The sequence below is a fragment of the Eublepharis macularius genome, chromosome 6 (assembly GCF_028583425.1).
Source record: "Eublepharis macularius isolate TG4126 chromosome 6, MPM_Emac_v1.0, whole genome shotgun sequence".
NCBI lineage: Eukaryota > Metazoa > Chordata > Lepidosauria > Squamata > Eublepharidae > Eublepharis > Eublepharis macularius.
In genome coordinates this window covers 124,082,968-124,107,914 of record NC_072795.1, presented here as the reverse complement: position 1 = coordinate 124,107,914, position 24,947 = coordinate 124,082,968, and the positions used below count along the sequence as shown (strand labels likewise).

The 24,947-nt window shown below is 44.2% G+C and overlaps 1 protein-coding gene across 2 annotated transcripts in view; it reads left to right on the top strand.

Moving 5' to 3' along the window:
* The first annotated feature begins 376 nt into the window (after positions 1–376).
* Positions 377–24,947, top strand: part of SAMD8 (sterile alpha motif domain containing 8) — a 33,098-nt gene continuing 8,527 nt past the window's right edge. Inside the window, exons 1-4 of one of the 2 annotated variants that reach the window (XM_054983763.1) lie at positions 377–526; positions 14,611–15,203; positions 21,900–21,995; positions 23,882–23,999. In XM_054983763.1, coding sequence (XP_054839738.1) covers positions 14,620–15,203; positions 21,900–21,995; positions 23,882–23,999 — 798 coding nt within the window. In that variant the 5' untranslated portion in view covers positions 377–526; positions 14,611–14,619. Of the gene's footprint in view, positions 527–14,607; positions 15,204–21,899; positions 21,996–23,881; positions 24,000–24,947 lie in introns of both variants that reach the window. The other variant, XM_054983765.1, reaches the window with a different exon arrangement.

Sequence of the window (24,947 nt, the reverse complement as noted above, 5' to 3'; positions counted from 1 at the left end):
CCAGAATTGCCCTCTTTCGTTAGACTGGCTCTTTATGACACTTTTGCTTCACAGCGGCTGAGCAGCCGGATAGAGCCAGTTCTGACAGAGCAGGGGTCAGGGATTAAAATAACCCTTTTAAAACAAACTAGTTGACGGGGTCGTCGGAAACGGCCTTGAGACTTTGACCCGAACGGCGAAGTCCAAGGGCCGGTTCCGCGGACCCCCCCCCCCCCTTTCCCCTTCAGGGCGCGGGAAAAGACGAGGCGGTTATTCCCGCGCGCCTGAGGGGGACGAGTGGGCGTCGCCCTCGCGCCCTCCCGTTCTCCGTGCGCGGAAGAGGCGACAAGTTTCGGCCCCGCCCTTTCCGCTGACGCAGAGGGTGGCTGCTCGCTCGCTCGCTCTCCTGGCTGCGTCGGGCTCGGCTGCAGCCACCGCCGCGGTTCATGTGATGGGGAAGGCGCGGCGGCGAGGCAAGCGGAGCCCCTTCGGACGGGTCGTCTCCGTTCGGCCAAAGACGTAGCGGCGGCGCCCGCCCGCCCGCCAGGTGAGGGAGCGGCTGCGGGCTTCTTTCGCGTGTGAGGCGGGGGGCGAGGCGGAGGGAGCCTCTTCGTCGGGGAGCAGTCTACCTGCTTTAGCCTCTCGCCGTTGGGTCTCCTGCCCTCCATCGCCGTTTTAGTCTCACACCCGCCTTGCGAGGTAGGCGGAAGGGACCGGTCCAAGGTCACTCGGCGAGTGTCGTGGCAGAGTGACCCGGGGCTCCCAGACCTCAGCCTGACAGCGGGAAAGAGCAAGAGTCCAGAGGCACCTATAAAACGAACACATTTAGTAGCAGGGTGGGAGCTTTCGTGAGCCACAGCTCGCTTCTTCATATAGTGGCTTATAAAAGTTCATCCCCTACCACAGATTTTATTAGTCTTCTAGGTGCTACTGGACTCTTGCTCTTTGCCCCTGCTACAGACAGACTAACACGGCTGCCCATCTTGCTCCTTAGCCTGATAAGTCTCCAAGGGCCCTTGCCAGATGCTGGGGCGGGTCAGGAGGGGCTTGGCCGGTGCCTTCGTGCTGCTTCTGCTTAGGAGCTTCCTAGGAGAGGCGTCGCTCTTTTTTTCGCAGAGGACCGAGATGCTGGACCGAACTGGACCTTTCATTTGATAGAAGAAGAGTCGATTATGTTGAGCTGTCGGTGGACTTCAAGATGACCTTGTTAGTTACCATATTTACTGGAACAGAAGAGGGCTCTGAGCGTAAAATGGTCCCTCTACAAACGTTACATACAATTATTATACTGTAACTTCTGTGCAAATATAAAATGACCCCCCGCCCCTTTGTTGATGGCATTCCTGGAAAAAAAACTGGCCTTGCACTTGAGTAAATACAGTAAATGGAACTGTCACGTAATTTGCAGGTCTGAATATCAGATGCAGGGCATAAATGATGTGGCATCTCACTTTCCAAACCTGTTTCTGGTTGGCTGTGGGGGAAGCCAAAAGAGTAGATTGGGTAGACTTGTTGCTCGGGTTATCTGTAAGTTTTCGCTGTTAACTCATGAAAGCTTCAACTCAGTTTTGTATTTTTGTCCTTTATATCCGTATGACCTGACTCCAAAAAGCTCTTTCAGTTGGCATGCATTGTAAATGCACTTTGCAATACGGTTGCAACCAGTTTTTGTTTTTAGCACCCCTGCTAACTGTTTAACAGATACTCCATGAATAGGTGTAATTATTTCGAGGGGGAACACGCTGGAACACTGTTCCAGCAGTTCCCCAAAGAGGTCACATGTCAGGTGGTCCCGCCCACCTGACTCTCAGCCGTTTTGGGCCCGTTTTGTCCTGGATTGGGGCCGAAATGGTCTGGACTGGGCCTCTGATGGGTGGTGGATAACTCTCCTGTTCAGCAGCGGCCCAATCCTGACCATTTGGGGCCTCTTTTTGGCCATTTTCAGCCCCTTTTTGCCATTTTGGGCCCAATTTCGGTCCTGGATGGCCTGGATTGGGTCCAAAGCAGCCAGAATAGGTGATGTCAAGGGGCATGGCATATGCTAATGAGTTCCTCCAGCTCTTTTTCTACAAAATGACCCCTGGATGTAATCAACCTCTGAATATGAAATACTGTGGTAACCTAGATAGGTACTTAAAAATCCTGAGACTATGAGCAATTGTGGAGGGGGAAACAATTTGGAATTCCTATTGCAAAATCTCCACCTCTAGGATTGTGTAAGATCTTGGGGTCTTAAGTAGGCCATTTTCCTTATCTCTCTCTTTGGTTTTGGTGGCTTTCCCCCTTTCTTTTTAATTGACTCAGAAGGTTTCCTTTCTTTATTGTTTGTAGGGCGATTTCATGCATGACACTCTCATTTGAGAACCGCAGCCAAGTCTTGCGTACTTGGTAGGACACCTGTAAGATACCTTCTACAGGGGGAACCGGGCCACTGTGGTGTAGTGGTTGAGTGTCGGTCAAGGATCTGAGATAACTGTGTCCAGATGCAGCTGTGCCATGAAGCTTGGCTGTGTGACCTTGGCCAGTTGCTGTCACAAACTCTTGTCTATGAAAAGGGCCATGCTGGGTAGCAGAATGAATTTTTGCAGGCATGAGGGAAATTTGAATGGCTTTTTATGTACAGAGGGAGAGGAGTTTCAGCCTTTCTTTGCATTCTGGCCTCTTATCTGTAACAATTACCTGGTTGCTTGGGGGATGGAAATGTTGCAAGTTGACTGTTGGTGAAACAGCTTCAGCTTCTTCCGGTCAACCATTTTGTGTATCTTGGGGATGTACAGCCAATATGGGGAATCCATGAAGCTAAGTCGGACTATTGGTCTATCAAGTTCAGCATTCTCAAGGGCCTCAAGGAAAGACCTTTCACATCACCTGCCGCTGGATCTGGAGATGCTGGGAATGGAACTCCAGGACCTTCTGTATGCCAGGAAGACACTTCGCCTTTGAGCCATGGCTCCTTCTCTGTTGTATACCTGCATAAAATCAGTGGTATGCCACTACTGCCATAAACTTTTAAGCTGGAGAGCTTGGTTACTGTGTTTTGGATTCCCCCCCCCTCCCCCCGGAACTGGCACTGCAAGTTATTTCTGTTGGAGCTAGTAGGGGTTGGCCAGACTGAGCAATGTGTCGTGTGGGTGTCACATATGCTACATTGTTCTTGTGTTTTGTGTAGTGTGAGCAGGCTTGTGTTCAGTAGCCTTTCTAAGAATTTTGTTGTTGGGTTCCCAGATGTACGTATAGTTAACTACTGGAGTTTAGTCTGCTGTTACTTAAACAGTAACCAGGTATGTCTTAGAATATGCTATTGCTATGCTGTGTCAAACTTTGGAATAGCTGGGAGGAGTCTCCCACAGCTGCATTTTGAGTTTGACTTAATGAGAAATACTGAGTGGCTTGCTGAGTTAAACAGGCTTCGTTTATCAGGTTTTCTGGCACAGTGCTCTAGTGAAAATAAAACGTGTGTGTGTGTGTGTGTGTGGAGGGGGGGTACGACTTCCCTAGTTCTTCCGTTGTGAAATAGGGAAAGATTGCACAGTCAGCCCTAGTGAAGAGCAGTTCTGCTAGAGTGCATGTTTGCTCTGGCTGATGCGCTGGTTTAGCTGGGGCACTATTGCCGTGCTGTTCAGTGGGACTGGGTGTGTGCTGGTTAATTCACACTTAATACCCACAAGCGTATTCATTCATGTCTTTCTCTTTAGCTGTTTCTCCATCTGTTACAGATTGCAATGCAGTCCTCGTTTATACTGATAACATATAAAGAATATCAGAAAGTTTAAAAGAAACTCACATAGAAAGAACATCACAATGTTTAGAACAAGCTTGGATCATCATTGTAGGCTGCATGTGCCTTTGCACTGTTTGGTGATTTAATAGTAGGCCAGTTTCTGTCGGAACTAACTAAACAAGTTTGCCTTCATATTCCTGTTCCTGATGAGTTCTACATAATGCAAAAGCTTTGACATAATCCACAGGTGGGGTAATACACACACATACAAATGTTAATTTTACAGGCATTCACTAAGCATTGGTTCATAAAAACAGCCCTGTTAGGCAGACCAAAGGTCCAACTGAACTTGCGTCCTGTTTCCAACAGTCGCTGGCCAAATGGCCCGAGGAAATCCACAAGCAGGACATGAAGGCAGTAGCTGTTCCTTGATGTTATGCCCCTAGCTTTTAGCTAGCCTAGGTGGTGTTGATCTTCTAGGAATTTGGCTAATTCTCCTTTAAAGCCATTTAAGCTGGTGGCGGTCAGAGCATAGTTAAGAACGAAGACTTTAATTATATAATGACCCATGCATAATATGTGTGAATTCTCGGATTTGCTTGCATTTTTAACATGGTAATACTTAGGTCATATGTTAAGACAAAGGCATGAAGATATTTCTATCACACAGAGTTGGCATATTAAACATCTCAAGCAGGTGGGCGGAACTGATTCACCAGCTTCCTCTACAGTATGTTTGTGGTAAATAGAAAGTGGAAAGATTTGAAGACTCCAGTTCTAAACAGAGTTATACCCATCTAAGCCCATTGACTTCAGTGGATTTACAAAGGTGTAGTTCTGTGTAGATGACACTGTGAGAACCTTGTATGAACCTTTTCTTGCTGCAAGTAGGTCAATACCTTTCCCCCCCTCTCTTAAAAGAGGTATCAGCTTCGATATCTTGGTAACTAAATATAAAAGAACAGTCAGTGTGACCGGCTGGTTTGAAGCAGCACTGTTCAGTTTACAGGGCAGAGTTAGAGATGTAAAATTTTGAAGCGATGGCAAGGGGAAATGTGTGTTATTTGGACAGGAACAGTCTCATGCGGTCACAGTAGGGCAACCAATATATCGCAATATCAAATTAAACTTTAACATTGAAAAGAGCGAACTATTTACACATTTATAACATATTAACTGTTGCCAGAATTAGTCACATTTAAACAAACATATACTTAAAAATATGTATATATTTACTGTGTACATTGGAATTATTGTTTAATGTTGTAGATTCTTACATCAAATTTTCATACTTCACATTTTGGGTATGTAAAACCTTGTCTTAAAAAGCTTTTCACTCTTTCGAAACAAGAAAATATTTCATAGGAATTCTAGTGCTCCCTGAAATTTTCCATTTTTTCCATGAGAAAAATGGGGAAGGGAAATGTCTCTCAACAGTTTTCTAGGCTTTAACATCTCTAAACAAGACACACTTTTGCCTAGTTTGTTTAAAAATGGGTACAGGGTTCATGCTTCTCTGCCGTGGATCTGTATGTTTTTTACTATGAACTTCTGCCAGTGGTATAATAGAAATCCTATTGACTGCTGGCCAAATCACCCATTTCTATAAACAATACCTTCTGTGTAGTCTAGATTCAAGGTTGCCTCCTTGACAGCTGTCTCCAAACACTGGTTTAGTGTTGAGAAAACAGATCATGACAGCTTCATTAATGAAATCTAGACCAGGAAATCATCAGTATATGGAGGGTGGTGGCTCTTTATTATCACATCTACTAGTTACATGTAAGTGACCAAACGGTAGACCACCGAGGAAACCCACACAACTGATCCTGCTCGGCTGAGCTGAGCTGTGCCGATTGCAGCTGAGTCCCTCCAGACACGGCAGGTACTGCTGCAACCCCCAGCAGATGTTTTGGTATCTCAGCAAGGCATTATGAGGTGACAGCAGGATTGAAAGGGAAGACTGTCATGCAGATTGTGCAGAAGGGCTGTTGAAACGCTCTCAGGTCCATTACCAAGTGAGAAGTTCAGTTCAATAGCTTCATTACCACAGGGAAGGCTAGAAGCAGATCTCCAGTTTTCCAGGTCATCCCTTCTGAGCAATTTTTTTATTAAAAAGAAAAGCCTAATTATTTTAAAGAGTATTTGATCTTGTAACTTTCCATTTTTTTGTCAAGTGCTTCTTTGTTTAAGGGGGCTTGTATTATTCGTATTTTTTAGATGTGTTCAGAAATTTGGGTGTGTGTGTAAATTGCCTTGAAGCCTTTTGTTTGAAAGTGAAAGATGAGATGCCAATATAAAAATGAAATATTGCTATTTTAACATTCATCATGTAGTGCCTTTGAGAAAAAAACAATGAAGTCAGGGTGTTACATTTCAAAAATAAATTACCTGCATTATCTATGGATGTTTCGGATGGCTCTTCTTATTGAATTAGTGCAGTTCTTGTTTCTGGTAAGCCAGTATAAAGTAGATTCAGGTGTTCTTCTGTTAGCCTGTACCCCACACTGATGTCTTTGGGACACATACCACTCTGCTTTCTAATGGTGTGAGCAGCAATATGAATTAACACACGTAGCTGTGCCTGGCCCTGACAGTGTGTTCAAATGCATAAAGAAAAACCACGCTGCATTTGGCGAGTATCCACCCGGATCTGTCCTTTGTAATTTTGCGATTAATTAGGGGGTTAAACAGATGAATGGAAGATAGGACCATCAGTGGCCACTAGCCATGTTGAATAAAGGGGAATTTCCTATTCAAAGTCAATAAATCTCTGAAACCAGTGCTAGACATCGTGCCTCTCTGCCCTGTTTGGGGGGGTCACCAGGGGAATTGGCTGGCCACCGTGTGAGACAGGGTGCCGGACTAGATGGACCACTGGGCTGATCCAGCAGGGCTCATCTCCCATTCTTGTGATTGACTGGAAATATGACACCGAGTTCAAATTTTGTATTTCATGTGCACAGGTATATTTCCTGCTATGTTACCAGTGCCTGGTTGAGAACAGTATAAGCTGCCTGGTTCTCTGGCTTTTCTTTCTGTGCACCCATATTCTTCACCAGCCATTGAGGCATCACTATATCTTGCTCACGGTCAGGATTCTTGCCCTGCTCGTCCTCTATGCCCGCCCTTGCAAAGCTATAACCCCAGGCCGAGTTCCTCAACCAAAGATTGTCAAAGCACCATGCTACTTAATTATGATGACTAGAGCATGGCTTTTCTCTTTGGGTACCACTATAACAACACTGACTTGTTCACTGCTCTGAGTCGGGCATTAATGTGTCTCTAAGAGTAATATATAAGAGCTGTTGTTGTTGCTATTATTATTCACGCTTAATTTTTTAAAGTACTTTGATAATTCCAGCAGTTCCTAGGAATCTCACTCCTGTACCCTTTCCTCATTACAATAAAGTTATATCCCTTCTGAACTAATCAGCAGTTATTGCAGTTAAGATGTGGACCCAATATAATGAATTGATATGACAGTTGGGTTATAATGTTAGATCTTCAGTCTGTCCATGTATGTTCCTGTGTAATCCTTCATGTACTCTACGGAGGCAGCATTAGCTGTTTCTTCCTAGATCTGTTGTCTTGGACCTCTTTTAACACAGCACTAATACATACTGCTAAATGTTAAGCAGCTACCATTAGTTCTTTGAGATACTCTACTGTGCTGTCTAAATGTTCTGGGTGTAGAACTTGATTGTCATGTTGATGAATGTGGTTGCTAAACAGGATAGGAATACAAGGAAGGAATACAAGGAAGTGTACTGAAACCTGTAGTTTTGGTTTGCAAACACTGTGCAACAAACTCGCAGGTATCTCCCTTTGACAAGAAAGCGACTGTAAAAGAGGTTAATCAAACACCTCCCTCCCCTTAAATTCAATGTAATGTCTACAGAATCAGATTTGGAAACTTTGCCCCTGGTTTTGGTCCGTAACTGTCTACTGCATTTTCATGTAATTGTAGTTAGCAGTCTTTACTAGTAAAAGCGATGCCAGATGCTGATCAAGCTTGGAAGCTAACTGTCTCAGGAGCTATAATCCTAAGTAGGTTCCTTGACTGCAAATTTAAACTAAAAATTAAATTATTTGGAAAAGGTTACAGTTGATTCTGTCACAAGGGTTGTGGATCAAGTACTTCTGAAGGATTGCACTTGTTTTATAATGTCCTAGGAATTAATGAAGTTGATGGCATGCTCTTTGAATTGGCACAGTATGGAAACTATTGCCGCTTTTAACATTTCTGTGCTACTTTTAAGATAAAATTGTGCAATATAGTAAATATCGTCATTAGTGATCCTTGAGGTTTTCCCGCCTTGTTTCATTTCCATTTCTCACCTTTCTCTTTTTCAAATCTGAAGTCAGGGGTGTGGGCTACAAATTTTCCAAAACTGTATTTTTCTGCGGAAAAATTTCTGCCCCAGAAATAGTTGTTGGGGCTGTTGTGCTGCAAATCAGGCATGCTAGATGGGCTAAACAGTGCACTCCTAAGCACAGTTGCTCCAGTCTAAGCCTATTGAAATCAGTGGGCTTAGACTGGAGTAACTCTGTTTAGGATTGCACTGTAAATGTCGGGGGGGAAGCATGGACAAACCCCACTGCTTGACTGTAGTCCAGATTTGTACATGGTGCAAACATTATTTTGAACCGTTGCTAACATTATTTGAACCTTGTCATCAATATTATATTAAATTATTTATTTACGTTTGTATAGGAAAATTTTCCAAAAAATGTCCAGATTTTCCTGAAAAACTCACCTTTTTGTCTACAGCTTATATAAGCAAAAGGGAGCACAGGTAAAATGGACAATAAATGCAGTGAGGAACTGACATGCCTTTTGAAATGGTGGGCCAGGATACCTGCTTGCCAGTAGATTAATTTCGTCAGAGATGGCAGGCTGCCCCTTTTCAAGGGACAGTATGCCTTGCCATGTTCCCTTTTAAAGGAAATGCTAACTTGCCTTCTCTGTAACCAAGAAAATGAGCTTTAATTGCAGCCAATCTAGGTGAGGTTGAAAACGATGTTATTGAGATTTCCAGGTATATTTAACTAATTAGTGGCCTCAGACACTTGCTGTGAATATAGGGCGGGGGAGGTCACTGGGTGCAAAGGTGTTTACCCTGTTGCCTCTTCCCCAATTTAATAAGCCCCTTTAAAGCTGCAATTAGCTCTGTGGGGGGGGGGCAGGTACAAATCCTTGAATGTTGGTCTCTTCCCCCCACTCCAAGGGGGATGGCAGGAAAAGGTTAAGCACGTCACCCCTGCCTGCTCTTCCAAGCTGCTTCCTTTTGTTGCTAATTAGGTTTTTAAGGAACGCCTGCTCTTTTCCATCTCTTCTCGCTTTGGCCTTCAGGGATACTGCCTGCAAACAAGTATATACATTGTGCTGGCTGATGATGCCTGCATTCCAAAGTGTATTCCAGCTCATTCGGCATGCCAGAGAAGTTGCAGGCAAACTGCTTGGCAAAGAGTGAAGACGGAATGCCTGCATCGTAAGGAGATTGGCAGCTCTGCTCAAAAACGCCACCTGTGGCAAGGAGCCACTGGCACCTGCTTGTCTGGAAGGCATATAGAAATGATCTCTGCAATCATTGGACCCTTCTGGTCCTGCCGCCTGTGGGAACTCCCCACGGACTTTCTCCCAAGTACCAGACTGGCACAATTGACCTTTGATGTCTGCTCGGTCAGCACTGATGCATGTATCATCCTTAGATTACTACTTTTCCGGTAACACAGGGCCAGCTCTTCCAGAGGAATTCGAACTGAACTCTGTCTGGGCTCAGTGGCATTTATCGGGAAGATTCTTAAGCAGTTGATTGCTAAATGTTTCAGAGAGTTTTGAGAGAAACCTTTTGGTGAGTCCGTACTCTTGCTTTCTCTGATCCTTTTGTCTATCAGTATGGATATATAGTATATGCACACAGTTCTGGTTTCCAGGAAAATATTGAAATTTTGTTTGCAATTCCACAAGAAGGTAAAGCATAGTTGTTGAGTAAAGTCATATGTATGTATTGGAAAGAGATCTTCTAAGAGTTTGAGACTATTGGGGTTTGGTTCTTACTGCTTCTCTTTTAAACAGGAAGTGCAAGGTTGCTTCTGAACATTTTTGTTCTTGTTAGTTTGTTATAGATGACCATTGTGTCTGATAGGCTGACCGGCGTACTTGCTTTCTCTGTTGATTTCTCCCCCTCCTCAGTGTAGTTACACTCAAGATTGTATGTCCTTGAGAGCACGTCCAGGACAATTATATTCAATTTCTAGAAATGCTGAAGCCATGAGGTTGGTGGGGAGGGAATACGGCTTTCCTTTTTGAGGAGAAACGAAGACATTTTGGGAAAAATTGAAAGATATGCCATACCTATTTCCTAATCGAGCCTGAACTAATTTTTCTGCTTTAACAGTAAAAAATGCTGTTACCATATACACAGTAGCGATGTTTGGCATGTTCATGAAATTTAAAAGCATAAATGCCATTTCTGCAAACAAAATTTAACTTCCCAGTTAAAACTGTAGAACTAAAATAGATTGAACACTTCCATGGTGTATTTTCATATTAATTTTGAACAAAACTCGTCCTGCCTGAAAAAATGTTGAAATTCATGCTGTGCTATATTTCTTCCACACTGTACTCTCATATTAATTTTGAACAAAACTAGTTATACCTGAAAAAAATGTTGAAATTCATGCTGTGCTTCCCTCAAATACAAGACTAGGTTTTTTTCAGGTATGCTATAAAATAAAAAAGTGTGAGAGAGGGCGTCGTATTAAACTAGCATGAAAGTTAGTTATGTCCAGTAATAAGAATTTTTTAATGGATAACGTTTTGTTTGGGATGGATCCTCTTACATTTACTGTCATCCTTTCAAGTAAATATGGTGTGCTGTACAGCCACAGGACACAGGAATTAGCATTCCCTAATACTGTGCAGATTGTTTTATATAAAAAAGTTGTACCGCACAATTTGAATAAGTAAAGCCTTATCTTTAAAAAAACTCCAATGAAATATTCTCTCTTTGGAATGTATGAAAACTTTTAAGAGTGCTGCAGCATTTCCAGTTTGTGGGGAGGTGGGGTTGGGAAGGGAACAGCCTAAGTGGGGAAGTTTTCTGGACCTTTACATCTCTAGGACCTGCTAGAATCCCCCCCCCCCCCGCCCCTGGTTCTCTCTATGCAGAGATGGAGTTTGCGGACTTGAATTAAAAGTGCTATACAATAGCCATATTTTCTCTCTCATAGAGAAGAACTGTACTTGAATCACATAATCTGTCAAGTCCTTGATATACAATTTCAGGTGGGTGGCCATGTTGATCTGCAGCCACGATCCAGGTCCAATAGCTCCTTAAAGACCAACTAGATTTCCAAGGTATGAGCTTTTGAGAGTCAGAGTTCCGTCATATATGAGGAGTAAAAAAAGAAAGAGTCTTTATAAGCCAAATAATAAAGAGTCCAGTAGCACCTTTAAGACTAACCAACTTTCTTGTAGCATAAGCTTTTGAGAACCACAGCTCTCTTCGTGCATCTGATGAAGAGAGCTGTGGTTCTTGAAAGCTTATGCTACAATAAAGCTGGTTAGTCTTACAGGTGCTACTGGACTTGTAAAATAGTAACAACTACAGACTAACATGGCTAACTCCTCTGGATTTATAAGTCAGACGGGGGGTGGGAGGGATATTGTAAATTTGAGTGTTAGGAAGCTAGCTATAATATATGTTGTAATTAGCTTGATAGAGTGCAGAAGATTAGCATCTGTAATGCAAGAAAACTCCTATGTCCTGGTTCTACCCTGGGGGATCCATTGTTTCAAATATGTGAATAAACTCAGTTTCAGTATCGTAATTTTCCTTTAAAATTTCTTTGCTTGAGAACTGCCACTCTTTAAGTCAGTGATGGAATGCCCTGGGAGAATGTTCTCCCACTGGTTTGAATGTTGTGATTTTTTAAATGTCAGATTTATGTCCATTCATTCTTTTGCAAAGGGACTGACCTGTTTGTCCAGTATAGAGAGTTGAAAGGCATTGCTGACACTTGATGGTGTATATAACGTTGGAAGATGAACAAGTAAATAAGCATGAGACGGTAGAGCTGTTAGGTGTTGTTAGGTCCTGTGATTGTGTTGTTGGAATGGATATGGGGACAGAGTTGGCAACTTGGTTTTTTTTGCAGGCCTGTTCCTAGGTCCATGTCCATGTTGGGAAGATCATTGTTGGGAGTGAGAAGTTGTTTATGGTTTGAGGGGGCTGTCTGTGAGCAAGAAAAAGTTTGCGTCCCAGTGCCTGTGAGAGAGCAGTGTCATTTTCCAGCATAAATTACAGGTCATTAATGATGCGTTGAACTGGATTGAGCTGGGAATTATATGTGCCTACCAGTGGTGTTTTGTTGTTTCACTTGGGCTTATCTTGTAGTAGGTCATCCCTCGGTATCATTCTGGCTTTGTTGATCTGTTTTCTTACTACATCTTGTGGGCACTGTAATTCCAGAAATCTGTTGTAGATCACGCAAGTGCAAATCTCTTCCAGAGAGACTGAAACAGATGCAGATGCAGCGTAGAGCTTGGTTGTAGACAATGAATTGTTTGGTGTGTTTGGAATGACTGGTGGCATGTGGATATGTTTGTCGATCAGCTGGTTTTCAGTATAAGGTAGTTTTTATGCATCCATCATGTATTGGTACAGTGGGCTCTAGAAAACGTACTTCTTGGGTTAATCGATTCATGGTCAGGATGATGGTGGGGTGGAAGTTGCTGCATTTAACCAGATCATCTCTTAAGAAGTATATCAGGATTCCAAACAGACTTGCTTGTGGCAATTGCCAGCATAGGAAGCTTTATCCAAATAAGAAAGAGCTGTTCTCTTCAAGGCATCAGCCTGTCCAAAAGGTGTGTTGGAATATGGGGGTAATGTAAATGGTTGTCAGTGAGTAGCTTCTCTGGATTTATGTGTGCGTTTATTTGATTGCTATATAATGCTGAAAAGTTTTGTCATACTGTGTGATGTGAATAATTTGTCATCAGATCATATAACAAGTTAATCAAGCCTCTAGAACTGAATCTGACCATATTTTACCCCTGTCTTATTCAGCAGTTTTTGAATCTGTTCCTTGCTTTGCTATAATTACTATTCTTAAAGAATCAGAACTGTACATTGTACTTTTTCATAGGAAAGAGTAAGGTTTGCTTAATATTGTTCTGTTAGATTGAGAGAACCTGCATATGAATCAGTGTTAAAAACGTGTATCTGTGTTTGAACCTTGGAGTGTTTAACAATCGACCATCTTAATCTTCCGATCAATGGCTAAGTTCTAAAGACTTTCGTTAGGTACGCTGAAGGGCTTGGCTGTGTCCTGTGTGATTACTGCTTTTTGTTTTTGCTTTGAACCCTAGACTACAAAACGCTGCTTCAGCACCTCCTTCTGATTTTCTCAGCTTGAACAGCTGCTTGTTGTGTTGCTGTAGGGGCTATCGTTGGAAAGAGAGCCCAAATCCTCTTTGGGTTTGCACAACTTAATGCGTGGCTTTTGGGGTCACAGCCACTGGACTGCTGGACAGAGAAGCTCCCCTGTGGCTCTTTAACCGTGTAACACATAATGAAGTTCATATTATTTAAATATAATTTTTTTAATATTCTAAAGCAGCACTCACTCCATGGCTAACGGAGAACCCCATTCGTGTTTACCATCAACCAGGAGTGCGACATGACTGCATTACGCTACGTGCACCACCCCATCAGACATGCATAAAATTTTTCTCTCCTTGTCCCTGCTAAGCCTTAGCCAACCCTTGGGGGAAATGGATATCTGAAGTGAGGAGAAGGCCTTGCAAACCAGACTTACGATAAAAAATAGTCTGAGAGCTTTCTAGTTCTCCAGAACTCCCTTATTAGCCTGGATACTAAGGTAAACGCGTCCCTATTTTTAAAATACCCTTCAAGGTGAACTCTAGTATTAGAACCTCTAGTGGTTAGAACGTCTCTCTGTGCGAAGTGGGCGCCGTCTGCCAACCACGAGCCCCACGGGCAACAGCTTTGCCCTCTTTTCTGAGAAATGGGGCAGGAGCCATGTTGGGGGATGCTGCTCAGAAGAATCACAGGCAGCTCCCGTGCCATTGTCCGAGAACTTTTTTCAGGTTGCTAAATCGCATTTTAAAAAGGAACAGAAACTTTGTCTCATCCCGAGCATGTTTTAAGTCTTGTAATCACTAAGATAATGCTTCTCATGCTTACCCTTTTAAGCCAATTCATCCTGTCTGTGTGGATCTTTAAAAGGTAGATTAAAGAACCCTTTTTGTATACTGGCTTACTGTTTTGTGCACTGTAACTTGCTCTTGGGTCTTCACTCTTCATAGTTACGGTTGATTTCTTCCGTACAAAGGATGGTTCGTGTATTTGCCTTATTGCTGGTAAACCCATACTTTTAATGTGCTGCTGTACTTAACCTCCGTTCTCAACAGAAACCCATTGCCCTAGATCCAAGGAACCGAAAGCACGGCAGAAGGTTCCCTGCCTGTAATGCGATTAGTGCTTCCCAAAGCCTACCCTGTTCATCGTTTGGCGCCCAAGGAAGAAGGTTCCAGGTTGTAGCTCATATAGTTGGGCTGGGGCATTTGTGCTAATATCCCTTAACACACTTTACGTGGTGAGAGAGAGATTATACATCACACATACAGAATGCTTTGGTGGGGTTTTTGTGCTGTTAAGCTTTCTACATTTGGGGATAGACTTTTTTTCGAATGGTGGAATTTATGCTTCAGAATGTTGAAAAGGGAATGCAGGAGTAGCCAATACCATTTGTGTTAGTTTTTTAACCATTATTTTATAGGAAAAATGCATTTTAGTCTTCCCATAAGTAAACTTTAAAACTCTCTCCTTGTAGAATGCAGATTTGATGCATAATACTTCCTGTGTTTTTAGCAGGTAAAGGCAATGGAAGTCAACGGCCATCTTTGTATCCGGCGCTGGTCTACTAGGCACGTAGCCAAATGGCTGAAGGACGAAGGCTTTTGCGAATATGTGGATACTTTGTGTGATAAACACAGACTGGATGGGATTACATTACTGACCCTGACTGAATATGACTTACGGTCTCCTCCTCTGGAAATCAAAATTCTGGGTGATATCAAGAGACTCATGTTATCAATACGCAAATTACAGAAACATCACATTGAAGTTCTGGAGGAGCTAGGATACAGCAGTGACGGTACTATTGGCTCTCTCTCACCCACCATTAGCCCTCTCCAGGGAACAGACTGGCTTTGTAATGGAGAAGTGCAGCGGGACTGCGATGACTGCGAGCCCATTGTTGACTTGAACGCAGAACAGTACCAGTATGCCAACGGGAAAAACAAGCACGCTCCACGAAGGCTGGACCCAGAGTACTGGAAGACAGCGTTGAGTTGTATATATGTCTTCATTGTGTTTGGTTTCACATCATTCGTCATGGTTATTGTTCACGAGCGCGTGCCAGACATGCAGACATATCCACCACTGCCGGACATATTCCTAGACAGGTGAGTGGTGTACAAAAGAATGTATCTGTTAAAATGAAGAATCCCCCACTTTGTAATAATGCCAAGGTACATCTTAGTGGAGTTTCATAGAAGATTCTCACTATCTGTAGGTGTTTTCTTCTTGAATGTAAACCCGTCATTGGAGGCTGAAATCAGGAGGGCGGGGATTTTACTGGGGCTTTTCCCTGCATGCTGTTTTCTTCTTAAATCAACCCCCCCCCCCCCCGCCGAATAAAAGTTATGAAGACCCGTAAGGGGAAAAGGCACCAAGGGTAGGATTTTGAGGGGGGGTATTTCAGAGGCATTTTGGGCTGCAGCAGGAAGGGATGGTGAGAAAATCACTCTGTTGGCAGAAATCCTCTTATTTACAGAAATGCTCCAGTGGATCCAAGTTGTAATCAATGTGAAAAGATTCTGCAAAGAGGCATTGCCGATGCTCAGCGTTGTTCATTTGGTCCTGCTAATAAAAACTGGTACAAAAGTTCTGAAGTGTTCAGGTTAACGGCACAGAACATAAGCTCTGAGATAGTTTGGCCATAGTGAGATGGGCTGGTCTATGCAACAGAAGTGTATATTCTGTATGCTAACCCAAGCCTTTGGACTGCTTTGCACTTAATGAAGGGAAGTGGGCCAGTTCTCCAGCGAAGCCAACTAAGCCACCACTTGGAGCAGCTCAACAAGGAGGGTGCCAAGGCCCTGCAGGGGCTCAGCTCTCCGCCAGCCATCAGTAGCGCAGGAGGCAAGGGGCTTCACTTCCTGAGCCCGTTTCTGTAGCTGGTGGCCGCAGAGTCCAGGAGGTGATGGCTGCATGGCTGGTTGGTGGCTGTTGGTATCACTTGGTGTGCCCAAATACTTTGAACCAGGCAGGCATCTGTGGGCTTGTCAGGCATGCATCTGCTTCCAGCAGGACTGCTAAAGGGACCTTGTAAGTCCTGAATGTTTGTTTTGCTAAAGGCTTTTGAAGCAGGGAATGGATCTTGCTGGGGAGATGCAAGAATGTGACCAGGATTTTTCTTGATTGTTGTTGCTGGGTGTCAGCAAATAACTTTATTAAAAATCACGTTTTCCACCGTTACATTCCCTAAATCTACTTGTATGTTTGCCAGTGGTGCGGAACAAGGATCCCCTTCTTGGTGAGCTTTGCTGTGAGCAGCGAGGCTCTGGCTGCACAAGCCTAGGATATATGAGAGAGAGAATCCTTTCTTTCCTTCATGGAGGGACTCTGCAAAGGGAGAGAAGAGTGTTGTCTCCTTCTTCTCACTAGGCTTTTGCAGGAGGGTTGTCAGCAGCAACAAAACCCAGTGGGAGCAAGCGTGGGCACCACAAGAAACGGGGCCTGTGAGATGTCCCGTCTGTTCTTTTTGCAGTTCCTGTCCAGCTGCAAAGAGTTGGAGCAGCTTACAAATTTAGATTTGTAATGAAGTGGGATTTTTCTAAAATAATACCATGCACCCCCCTCCAAAACATCTATCGGCCTCCATGAGTACCTTTGTAAGCAGCTGATAGTTGTGCATCTTGATAGGGGGGGGGGGGCAGATGAGCCCTTCCAGTAGCGCTTGGCTCTCTTTTGATTGACAGATGCCATTGGGCGCTACTGTTGCTGCCCAAAATGCTATCCAGATTCTGGAGCATTCTTTACCATGCTTACGCTTTAACAAGTATCAGAATCCCTCTACTTTTAACAGATCAGATTTTCTTGCAAATTTGGGGCTCCCCGGGTTTGCAGAACCGCCGTAGCTGGCCCAGTTGCACTGATCTTTTTTTAAAAAAAAATCAACACAAGGACCAGGTATAAGGCACAGTAAGCATGTAAAACGAAGAGAGAATGGCAGGAGGTGAATTACGTCAGTGCTGAGTAACAGATATTGTCCAAGGACGGCATTTCTGTAGCTAGAGCGCAGGGAGGAAGTTGAGGTGCAGAATGCTGAAAGGCTGTAGCTGGCGAAACAAGGCCAGGAGAGGACAATAGCCCATTGTCTTGGAAGCAGACTGTAGGAACCATTTTAGTACCAAAAAGGCGCATCAGCTGAGGTCTTTGGCATCGTGTGTTTGTGGTGGTGTTCCTGTGCATGCCTGGTGTCTTCCAGGAAGAGTGGGAGCCTAACAGTACCTGTGAAACAGTTTGGGAAGCAAGACTAAAAGGTCAAAGCTTTACAGGCCAGCCACTGCCTCCCAATCTTTCATGTTTGTTTATCACTTTGCTATGAATAGATGGGTTAGTAAGATGATGACTGAATTAGATGAAAGGAGCCATTCTCACAGATCTGTTAGATCATCCGTAGTTCAGTCTGTTTTACGGTTCACTTTTCTCTGGAATTTTGTTCCTCTTGTGGTTAGAGGATGTTTAATGATCGGTCAGCTGTTCTGCTCCCAGTTTTTAAAGCCAACTCAGTACAACGTGGAGAGTCACGAGCATTCTGAAATGTTTGAGATTGATTAGGCTAGGCATGGAGTTCTGGAGTTGGAAGGAACTTTACGGACTGTGCAACCCCCTGCTTGAAGCAGGAAATCTAAAGACAGAGCATCCCCTACAGAGGGCTGTCTAGCCTCTGCAGAAAGATCTCCAGTGAGGGAGAGCCCAGCACCCCTATTCCTAATTGGTACCATTTTTTAATTGCTCTCATTGTTAGGAAGTCACTCCCAATCTTCATCTGAAATCTTCCCCCCTGCAACAAGCCCTTCAGATCTAGTCTGTGCCCTCTTCAGTGTGTTTGCCCCTGACCTGGATAGCCCAGGGTGGCCCGATCTCATCAGATCTTAGAAGCTAAGCAGGGTCTGCCCTGCTTAGTACTTGGATAGAGCCCCAAGGAAGTCCAGGGAACCATATGTAGAGGCTGGCAATGGCAAACCACCTCTGAATGTTTCCCACCTTGGAAACCCCTTGGGGTCTCCGTAACTTGGCTTTAACTTTACGGCACTTTATACCACCACCAATGATCTGTTCTCATATGACAGTGCCTTTTTGGACTGATCCATCTTGCTATAGTTCTAATTCTGATACGGGAAGGCCTTCCTGAACTTTTCTGTTCTGCACATTTTATGGGATGATAGTACTGGGGGAGCCCTCCTGACCAGCAGCGTACTCTTAGCTGTTTTGCCCTGACCTGAATGGCCCAGGCTAGCCTGATCTTGTCAGATTTTGGAAACTTATTTATTTAATAACATTATTTATACTCACTAAGATTCAAGGCGTATTGCATAATGTGAGTCGGTACAGCGAGTTTCAAATTCATTTCAGTAAATGGGCAGCTGTTGATTTTGCCCCTGTGTTCCTCCTGGCTCCCAATAATAACTGAGCTGCAGCGTTCTGCACCCATTGGAGTCTTCGAGTTAACTTAGATGGGTAGTCAAGTCTCATTGTTACCATGGCATGGATCCAGGTGGCCAGATGAGCCTTGTTGAGGTAGGAAGCCACCTTCCAGGCTAGACTGAGCTTTCAGAAAGCATTTTTTGCGGCTGCCTTAACCTGCTTTTCTAGCAGTAGCGCTGGATCCAGTATAGGCTCTAAACTGAGTCTGCAAGGGTCAGACAAACCCCATTGAAAGTGGGGAGCACAGTACCCTTCAGGACCTCTGCCTTCCCAACCAGCGTCACTTCCATCTTGTTTGGGTTCAGCTTCAATTTGTTTGCTTTCAGCCATTTGACTGCAGCTGTTAGGCAGTGACCCATGATCTTTATGGCATCCAGTGGTGAGTTGAATAGTGAATATAGAGCTGGGTGTCATCTGCATATTGATGGCATTCCGTTCCATGGCTACAAGTGAGTTCTCCTAAAGGATTTACGTAGAGGTTGAATAATATGGGGGACAAATGGGGATCTGCAAGGACTCTCCTCCACCATGTCCTCTGTCTTTCCTGCCCCCCTAGCCTGTCCCTATTTTTCTGCTTCCTTCTCTCTTTCTCACCCACCTTTGTCTGCTCCCCCCATCTTCACCTTGCATCGCTTCGGGAAGCTTTGAGTCAAGGGGTTTAAATGCCCCTTTCTGTGCTGCTGCACAGTGGCACGGAGAGGGGCATTTAAACCCCCAAATCAGCTGCTTGGCGGGGAGTTTTCTGCCAGGCAACTGAGTCAAGCCGGCGCAGTTCAAATGCCTCTTTCTGTGCCACATGGAAAGGGGCATTTAACCTCCCAAATCAGCTGTCTGGTGGGGAGTTCCCCACCGGGCAGCTGAAGCTGGTGGGAACTTGCCATTCAGTTGCACTCCACTTGATCAAGTGGAGAGCAAGTGAATGTTAAGTGAACCGGGAGGAATACACGTGAGTCTGTTCACTTGCCAGGCAAGTGTCATTTGTCACTTGTAGCTTGGCTCTCTGTACCTCAGGTGGGACAATCCAGCTGAGGTGTGAGAGGGTAAACCAAAGCCGTTTGCATTTGTAAGTATTGGAAGTACTGGGTGGTTGGATAAAGAATGCCTTCATTCCCCGTAGTTTTCTTTTTGTCAGTCTGTTCTGGAGCCAATACTCAGCTCCATTTTCTAACACACTAAGGAGAATTCTAGGGTCGAGGGTGTTTCTCCACATCCAGCAAGGCGGCTGTTGCATTTCATAAAGATTATGTTCTGGCTATAGGGAGCCCTGCTACATTTCCTAGGCTCTAGAAGAATTTCTTGGTAGAACATTTGGGCTCCACGTGGGTTCTTTGTAGAGTGCTATAACAACGGGCCGAGAAAGTTTGCTGCGTTTTGTCCTAGGAAAGATCAGTACTGCTTAATGACTTAAGTGCTCATGGCTGGGGTGGGGAATAATCTGTTGCATGCATGTAAAGCTGCCACGGAAATAATGGAGGTAACAGGTGCCAGAAAGCTTGAAGGGAGGAAGAAGGAGCGGAAGTGGGAACGCCCTGCTGCAGGAAGACTCGAATGAAAGGTGCTTCACTTGTTCAGAGTAATCTGTGGATCGCCTGCCTCATTTTCATGCTCTGAGGGTATTTGTGTAAATGCTTTTCCCATGGGTGACCTTTTCAAAAAAAAGTTTGAAAATAGTTTGAAAATATCCACAAAAGTTTGAAAATATCCTGCAGGTGGATGTCTCTGGGACAAGTTATACGAGAGGGATTGGATCCAGACTTTTAAAAATATTTTGTATTCATTACTTTTCAAGGTGTGTTTCTTTTTTCCCCATCCTCAGTTGTGGAAAAACTTCTTCCCTCTTTGGGAAGAACGATACAAGCATCCTTAAATCGGAGGGGGGGGGAAAGGAAACTTTCCCGCCACATAGCAGCCAACCAGGCTCTGTTGCGATCTTTCCCAAAATTTCTCTGAAAACAGGGATGAGAAAGATTGGAGAAAAGCTAAGGGGGTTCCAAATGCACCTTAATCCTGTCAGGAAGCAGAAAGAAAACCCTCTTCCCAGTAGCATCAAACACAGGGTAAATAACCTGGGTGGAAATGGGCTTAAGCTCGACATTCTTCCCTCTGCTTGAGATAAATTTATGCATCTAAAAAATACAAATTTAGTATAATGGAAACAAAACTGTCTGAGAAGTAGAGTGTCTGTCTGGAAGATGAGGAACGGCTTAGCTGCTTGTCCTCACAAAAAAACCCTTGAGGCAGGCAAGGCTGAGAGTGTGTGACAGACCTAAGGTCACCTAGCAGACTTGCGTGGTTCAAACCAGGTTCTTCACCTGTTCTCATTTTTGTTTGTTTCCTGGTTTGGTATTTAAATACGTAGATAAGGTTTTTTTGATGTGGGTGGGCGGACGGTATATTGTTAGGAATCTGAAGCAAGTTTTGAGGTATGTTCATGTAATACAGGAAATGTAATTACCTAGTTACGGACATTGTTTTGCATAGTTCTTGGAAAGCATTCTGGGGGGAGCAATGAATAGCTACAACAGTATCTCTAAAATCTTACTGTTAAAAGCACACGAGCTATTACTGTATCTTTTGTTAGAGACTCTGGGTTCCCTCAGTGTGTCCAGTTTTTTGCACCGGAGAAATTGAAAAAAGTTTGTGAGTGGGGGGAGAAGGATGGAAGGATCCTGGATTCTTAAACTTTTTTCTGGGATGCCATCTCTCTATTCTAGGCACTCTGAGGCCCACACCTTTAATATTCGGGGACTGAAACACTGACCCGCAGGATTGAACTACTTGTAATCAACTATCAGAAAAATAGTAACTTCATTCAGTAATTGACTTCTGAAAGTTTATTAGTACAGAGCCCATTTTGCTCAACAGGATCTTGACTGGAGAAGATGATGGTCTAAGGGACTCTAATCTGGAGAGCCGGGTTTGATTCTCCACTCCTCCACGAAGCCAGCTGGGTGACCTTGGGCGAGGCCCAGCTCTCTGGAGCTCTCTCAGCCCCACCCACCTCACAGGGTGATTGTTGTGGGGTAATAATAACACTTTGTAAACCGCTCTGAGTGGGCATTAAGTTGTCCTGAAGGGCAGTATATAAATCAAATGTTATTATTATTATTAAAACAACTTTAAAAGAAGTGCATGAAGCTTTTTTGCCCAGTGCTTTGGCAGATTCTGGAGTTATGCTTGCCATGTCCAGTACTTGGAAACAACCTGCCTGACCTTACTGGCTGCATATAATTTAAAAATTTCACATATATCCATCTCATCAAATGGCTTTGGTGCCTTTTTTATAATACGTTTTCCTCCGGCTTTTAATTGCTTCTTTAGGAAAGAAGTCAGATTCTCAGTGTGTATTGTCCTGTTCTTCATTCCCCCCTCCTTTTTGCTTTCAGTGTTCCAAGGATCCCTTGGGCTTTTGCCATGACCGAAGTATGTGGAGTGATCCTCTGCTATATCTGGCTGCTGGTCCTCCTCCTTCACAGACACAGGTATAATATATTTGATATTGTAACACCCTTAATTTGGAGAAAGGGGGGGGGGGGCGGGTAGGAGTGTGTGGTGTCCACTGTTACTACAGAGCAAAATTGAAGACAGTTTGATTTCACCATTAAGAGGAAGAACTAAAATCCATTTTGCACAGGCATGGAGGGAGCGTGAAAACGAATCTCCTTTCCATGGTGAGATGTCTGTGTAGTTTGCCAGGGTCTTTGATCCTGCCACAAACCACTTTGAGAAGTCTCTCTCTCTCTCCCTCTTTTTTGAGAAGTGTCTCTTGATCTGTACAGAGAAACTGGTTATTCTGTATGGCATGTTGCTACACCCGGTTTGCTCCAGGTCACTGCGGTACAGTTGTCAGTGGTGTGCTTTGGTGGCAAAAGAAATGCCACCTCTCTGTGCTATGCACAGTAGACCTGCATAGCGGACCTGTATGGAAAATCTCCACTGTTCTTCTGCCGGTAAGAAAGATCTGTCTTGTTGAAATCAAAACAGAATTGCTCTTGTGGGTAATTCTGCGTGGCCTGGGTACAGACTGTTTTCCCTGCTAAAATTTGAGTCCCATATAGCCTGGGTTTTAAACTCTATAGTGCCTTTATAGCTACTCCACCTTTAAGACTCTGTTAAACAGCTTGGGGCCAGGGTACCTGTAGGACAGTCTCCTCCCATGTTGTCCAGCCCACCAGATCTGCCTCTGAAGCCCTGCTCTCTTTGCCCGCACTTTCAGAGGCAAGGCGGGTGGACATTAGATACAGGGCATTTTCTGTGGTGGCACCTTGCCTCTGGAATGCTCTACTCCTTGAGACTTGTCTGGATTTCTTTGACTTTAGGATTTTTTTTAGGTGCTAGGCTAAAAGAGGCTGTTTGGTGTAGTAGTTAAGAGCAGTGGGACTCTAATCTGGAGAACTGGGTTTGATTCCCCAGTCCTCCACTTGAAACCAGCTGTGTGACCTTGGGTCAGTCAAAGCTCTTCCAGAGCTCGCTCAGCCCCACCCACCTCACAGGGTGATTATTGTGGGGATAATAATAACATACTTTGTAAACTGCTCTGAGTGGGTGTTAAGTTGTCCTGAAGGGCGGTATATAAATCAAATGTTGTTATGAACTTTTCACCTAGGCTTTTAATTAGGGGTTTTATCTTATCATTTTATTAATGGTCTGCTTTTGTTTTATGCTACTTACATCTGATGGCTGGCTTTGTTTATACAGTGGTTTTTAATTGTAAGCTTCCTCAAGCAGGACTTTGAAGAGGCATCATAGCAGTGTTCTAAATAATTATATAAATATATGTAGTGGGGAATTGGATCCTATTGCTGTGCAGCCACAGGCCCACTGAGTGACATCAGCATATTGGAGACCAGGGGTCTAAGCACCTTGAGCCCGTATCATGTAGTGATGACATGAGTTCCAGTCTACACACATTGTCTCCTGGTTGAACATGATACTGAATGCATGCACAATGTAGAATTCCTGCTATAAGAGAAGTGGCTTTGGTGTACACAAAGCATCAAATGCCGACAGATGATAAGAACTTGCTATTGTAACATTGAATGGTGCTTTCCACTGCTAGAAGTTCCAGTGCAAGCGAGCATTGTTCAGGGCACGGCTGGGGTTTCTGATCTACTGAAAAGAGCACGAGAGGAAATTTCTTTTCCATGTATGGCTTGCCATGTGTATTTTTGATTGCATGGATGATTGCTCTTAGTCTTTCACAGAACTTTCAAACGTGGTTCTAGAAAACTGTCCTATCAAACAGGTTTGTGCCTTCCTGTTTTTCAAACCAGCACTGTCTGAGCTTTAAATGTATCCCGGCATGATATGAATTTACTGCCCTGGAACACACACAATACAGAAGTAATTTTTTCCTGTTTATTTCTAGGTCTATCCTTTTGCGACGATTATGCAGCCTTATGGGTACCGTGTTTCTGTTGCGTTGCATTACAATGTTTGTCACCTCCCTCTCGGTGCCAGGCCAACACCTACAGTGTTCTGGAAAGGTATGAGGACATCTCTCCCTCCGCCCTTGCTGTCTTGTTTTTTTGCTACAAGAATGGAATTAAACATGTGACAAGCAAGTTTGAAGGCAGGTTGCTGAGTTTACTCCACGGCTTAATTTTTTTAAAGTCAGGGGCCTGATATAAAGACTTGGAACAAGTCTGTTATTTCCTCTAGCAGACATGGGCAACAGAAGCTCCTGTGGGAGGTGTATATGATATTAGCACAAAGATTCTGCCCAGTGTTAATGGGAAGTGCTGAACTGGTACCTGGCTGCTGTAGTCTTCTGGCAAAGGGTGAACCAGCTGAAACCGAACCTGAGAAGACAGAGGTGGTGCTGGTCTGGAAAGCTGACTTCCTGGGGTGTGTGTGTTGTGCTTCCTACACGATAGGGTTCAGTTGACCCTCACAGACTTGACTAAAAATCATGACGTTAACCTTGGCCCAGCACTACTGGTGGAGAAGCGGGTTAATTTAGCATCAAAAAATGCTTTCTTCCTTCTTTCACGTAACCTGGAGGCTGGCTCCTTACCTTGACTCAGCCAGTCTGGCCATGTGGAGCTATGCTGTGGTAACCTCGCGGCCAGTCTATCGTAAGGCATTCTGCACAGGTCTGCCTGCGAAGACAGAAACTCCAGCTGGCACAACCCGTTCCAGCCTGATTATTCTTGGGAGCGAGATAATGTTGCACCTGATCTGTGGTCACTTCAGTGGTTTCATTTAAGTTTCTGGCTTCGATTCAGTTGAGCTATTCTTACAAGGCCTTCTATGGCTTACAACACTCAACATGTACAGAACGTCCTCTCTTAATAGGCTCCCCGGAGATAGCTTTGCTCATCTGAGCAAAGCCTTCTGAAGGTGCTGTCCTGCAGCTCCCTGTACCTGAACATTTTCTGTGGTGGCTCCTGTTAGGTTGGATGGCCTTCCGGACAAGGTCGGGAAGGCTGCCA